The 4,916-nt window shown below is 47.5% G+C and overlaps 1 protein-coding gene across 3 annotated transcripts in view; it reads left to right on the forward strand.

Annotated features, from left to right (window-relative positions):
• LOC147012536 (bromodomain-containing protein 3-like) overlaps positions 1–1,292 on the forward strand; it is an 86,812-nt gene extending 85,520 nt beyond the window's left edge. For all 3 annotated transcript variants that reach the window (XM_085855665.1, XM_085855666.1, XM_085855667.1), the window contains one exon: positions 92–1,292. In XM_085855665.1, the coding sequence (XP_085711791.1) occupies positions 92–189 (98 nt within the window). In that variant the 3' untranslated portion in view covers positions 190–1,292. The remainder of the gene's footprint in view (positions 1–91) is intronic.
• Positions 1,293–4,916: the final 3,624 nt, after the last annotated feature.

The raw sequence follows: 4,916 nt of genomic DNA on the forward strand, positions 1-4,916 counted from the left end.
AGCAATTGGGGTGATTCTTGGAGAGTGGGTGGGGAGGACTTCTTCACTGTGCCGTGCTAGCATGTAATGCGTGTTTGTGTGATTTGTGCAGACTCCCTGCATTTGAGTGGCTCCAGCAGCAGCAGCTCTGGTTCTGGAAGCTCTTCCAGCTCGGACTCAAGTTCGTCAAGTTCCTCCGACTCAGAATAGTTCCAAGTTAACTCGATGCTCCTCTAAATCTCCTCCACCACTTGCATCCACCCAGCTCACGTGCTCCTTGGAACTATCAAAAACATTTGCAATCTACACAAGCTCACTTGTGTTTAGCATGTCATCCCACTACCCACTAACCGATGTTGTCACCCCATCTTCCAGATAACCATGCATCGGCCATTTTAACTTCCATTTATGCCCCGAACTTTCTCACAGATCAAGTAACCACTTATTCTTGCACCATCATGTGACTTTGACGTCACCACGCTTGTGATCTCCTCGTCCCCCTTCCTTTAATTCCCTTCTCTTTCTGCAGAATTACCAGTGAAACTGGTCACTGTATGTATGTGGACTATTGATCAGTGTGCTTGGTCCAGGCTTTTCTCTGATCATGGAGCCTCCGGTTAGTTTTACTCCTGGAATTTATTTTCTTTTTTTTAACCCCCTTTTAATTTTTTTTTTTTTAAGACTTTCATACGTCATATCTTCTTACCTTAAAATTTATATTTGTTATTTTTTTTATATCAGTACAAATCCTATTTTGCAAATTTCCTTCCCTTGCCCCTGCCAACCAATTTGCAGTTTTGCTGCAGAGCAGGTGCCATGTGCTATATAAGCCCATAAAAATCATCCCTTCACTCTAGGTTCCTACTCTGGTTTGAAATCTATCCACAGGATATTCCCCCAGAATCCCATTCCATTAGACCGCAGTCTTCCAATGAGACATAGGCCAAACCGTTGCCCTTTGCCGTACCCTCCGTCACCCATACCAGGTTGTGCATGTGACGTGGTTCACGTTTTTTTTTAATCTTTCCTAGGTTTGCCCTCCTCAGTGTAGCTCCTGAGAAATTTCTATCCCTGTAAATTTTATACAAATATCCAGTGTAGGATTTTAATAGGATAATTTAAATTCGTGCGTACCTTTTAATTAGTGCTTTGTAAAGTAGCTTGGAGTAGCAATATCTGGTGACGAGGTGATCATAATGATAGAACTCTGTCTGGGCCTCGGTTTTCTGCTCACCAGCAGGAGACGTTTTACCATGTTTTGTAAATAATTTTACAGGTGCTGCTCCTCATTTTATAATAAAAAGAAAACTGGGTACACTGGGTCTTCCTGATGCTGACGACAATACAATAACCTTGCCCTGGTGCTGAATACACATCACCTGTGGTCCAACCCCTCCCCCCTCTTCCCGCCCTGCCCTCTCATCACACCCCCCTTCTTCCCACCCCCTCAAATCTTGTTCCTCCCCACACCTGCTCCTATCTCTATCATATCACTATCCAGTCTCGTTCCCCTCTCCCCACCCCTCCTTTCTCCCTCCTCCCCCATGACCGTGCCTGCTCTCGTCTCCCCTCCCTCTCAATTCAGCTGCCTCCTCCCTTTTCAAAGCAAACTTCACTCGCTCCTCCCTCACCTTTCTTAAAAGCTGTCCCCACACTTTTCTCCCCCCTCATCCTCCCATTCAAATCTCCCCCTTCTCAAAGCTGCCACCCTTCACATCCACAAAGCTGCCTCCTTCCTCCCGCTCATTCTGCCACCTCCTCCAATCTCCCACCTCCCTTTGCACCCTCTCATTACTCCCCACTGCTATTCATCCCTTCACCACCTAGCCATTTGTCCTCCCCATCTGACTCTCTCCCCGAGCTCTTCTGCAATCTGTCAACAACTCTCACCACCTCCACCTCTCCCCCCTCTCACTACCCTCCCCTGCACCCAAAGTTACTGACAAACCTGACATAATCTGCTTAACAGAAACTTTCCTATTTCAAGACGTCTCTGACTCCCTCGTATCTCTCCCTGGTTACTCCCTCCTCCAGCATGACGGACCTGAGCCTCGTCCTGGCAGCGGAGTTACTCTCTTCATCAAAAACTCTATTCCTCACTCTCCATGCACTGCCCTCCCTCCTCCACACCCACAGGAATACCTCTGGCTATGGCTTCCCTCCACTCTCACCTCATGTTTATATGTGTGTTGTACCGCCCACCAAACAGTGAACACTCCATTTACATCTCACTACTGAAAACATGGAACTTCTATCCACTCATCCGAACTCTCTTCCTCATTTGTGGTGACTTCAATTGCCATCATGCTAGTTGGCTGGGTGAGGGTATCTCTCTCACCTGCCATGGTACTTCAGCAAAATACTTCTGCAACTCATTGGGACTGACTCAATCTGTCAACTTCCCTGACTGGATCTCGACCAATGGTACTCCATCTCTTTTAGATCTGATTTTGACAAATTTTCCTGAAAATATCTGTTCTTCCTCCGCTCCAATCGGTTCTTCTGACCACGTCCTTGTCAAAGTGGACACCTCTCTGGCTATTATCAGAGAACCACCTCAGTGCCGTCGAGTCTGGCATTTCACTCAAGTCGACTGGCAGGGTCTCCAAGCAGCCCTCAAACTTCTAGACTAGTCTCCTATCGCTACTTTCTCCAACATCAACTCATCCTGGGAATTCTTTCAAAGAAACTAGCTCTCTCTCTCATGCACAGATTTATCCCATCTCACCTTCAGTTGTCCCACCATTCCTCCCGCCCATGGTGCACTGAAGCTTTTGGTGAGGCAGTTGTCCTGACACAACTTGCCATTGCCTCATGGAAGGCAAAAATCTCAGTTCCTTCCACAAAGCTCGGAACGTGTGCGTGCGTGCGTGCGTGCGCGCGTTGAGCAAGGAAACATCTTTCTCAACTTAAGTCTGAACTCTCAAACCTGTCTCCCACCTCCAATTCCTGGTGGCATCTAGTTAAGTCTGTTTCTGATGTATGTTTCCTCCTCCATCCCCTCCCTTACCTCAAAAGGCCGCACTGCTGATACCGCATGTGAACAGGCTGATTGCCTTCACTCCGTGTTTGCACCCAAATCTTGTGGCCGAAACACATCGCTTGCTGTACCCACCTTACCCAGTCGCACCCAACTGTCCCTGGACTCTGTGTCCTTTTCTCCTGACAAGGTGGAGAGCTTGCTGTCAAACCTCGACTCAGATTCTGCAACCGCACCAGACGGCATCAGCCCACGTGTCCTAAAAACCTGCTCTTCTGCTCTTGCTCACCCTCTCTCTGTTCTCGTCACCTAGTTCATCTGCATTTACTTCAGGTCATCTGCCATCTGCTTGGAAATCAGCAAACATTACTGCCCTGCATAAAAAAGGTGCAAAAACAGATCCCTGCAACTACAGACTAATCAGCCTTCTCCCATACATCAGTCAGGTCATGGAATCCATCATCGCTTCTGACATCAAATCCTTCCTCTTCTCAAATAGCTTTTGATTTCTGACTAACTTGGATTTAGACCAGGTCACTCAAACCTCGACATGCTGCTTCTGCTTTTCCAACAATGGATGAAGATCCTAAATGCCAAACACGAGATCCGAGCCCTCTCCCGAGACAGACAGCAAGTTTTCGATATGGTCTGGCATCATGTACTGCTTTTTAAACTCTCTTCTTATGGTATCCAAGGCAATCTCCACTCATGGCGCACGGACTTCCTCTCCTGTCACAGTCAACGTGTGGTCCTAAATGGAGTTTTCATCACCTCTTCCTGTCCAGGCTGGAGTTCCTCAAGGCAGCGTTCTGGGCCCTGTTCTTTTTCTGGTTTTCATCAATGATCTCTCCGACTCTGGAAAATCCTCTTTATCTCTTTGCTGATGACTCTACCCTCTGCCGTCCTGTCTGTCATCCCTCAGACCGGCAAGCAGCAGCTTCTTCGCTCACTGTAGATCTGGATAAAATCAGACGGGTCCAACATGTGAGACATATCTTTCAATCCGGACAAATCTCTCTCTCACTATCTCTTTCCGAAAGGACTGTCTGGAACCTCCCCCCACCCCCAACCTCTCCATCTACTTTCTCAACAATCTTCTTGAAGTCGTTTCATTAAAGCTTCTGGGTCTCACTATCTGCCATGATCTTTCCTGGGAAAGCCACATTTCCAACCTAAGTCGTGCAAAGGCCTTCCTTAGCACACCTGAGTTTCTAACCCCTTACAAAGCTTTGATCTGCAATTTGATGGAGTGCTGCTCTCCCCTCTGGGCTGGTGCTCCTGCCTCACATGCTGTGGAAACCAAGGCATTTAGGATCATTGGTATCTCCAGCGATGAAGCTGAGTCTTTGGGTCTCTCAATCTCTCACCGGAGGCAGGTCAGTGGTCGTTCTGTTTTCTTCCATCTCCTCTCCGGCCTTGCCCCCCCCCACCCCACTCTGTCTCTGATCTGTCCCCCCTATATTTCCTCAGGATGCTCCAAGGTCCACCAAAAAACCCCTTCTGGTGAAACTGCCAAAATCAACAATCGCTGCTCACCTTCACTTTTTCATCCCTCTTTTTTTTTCTGCATCTGAAACAAACTCCCACACTCTCTTCAATCCCACTCCTTCCTTCAGGTCAAAACAGCTATTCACCACCATCCAAAACCTTGATCTTTTCTACCCCTGTTTATCCACCCCAAACCCACCTCCTTCAAATTCCGTTTTGCTTCCTGAAAGTCCATGTTGTTTTCCCTGTATATCCCACCCCATCACTCCCTTCCACAGATCTCTTATTGTCTCTGTTCCCGACGATTTTGCGCTTCCCTCTCCTCCCCTTCACGTCTCTTGCTACCCTTGGTATATATTGTGTGTTCGCTCTTACATGAGCCTCGACATGGATTACAAAAAAAGTATTCCCTTTTTTATATTTTTGTTGAAGTTTTCAACCTCCATGACTGGAGAACTGGCCACCTGGG

This window comes from Eptatretus burgeri, chromosome 14 (genome assembly GCF_056783735.1).
Source record: "Eptatretus burgeri isolate ZD-2024b chromosome 14, Ebu_testis_v1, whole genome shotgun sequence".
In the NCBI taxonomy this organism is placed as follows: Eukaryota; Metazoa; Chordata; class Myxini; order Myxiniformes; family Myxinidae; genus Eptatretus; species Eptatretus burgeri.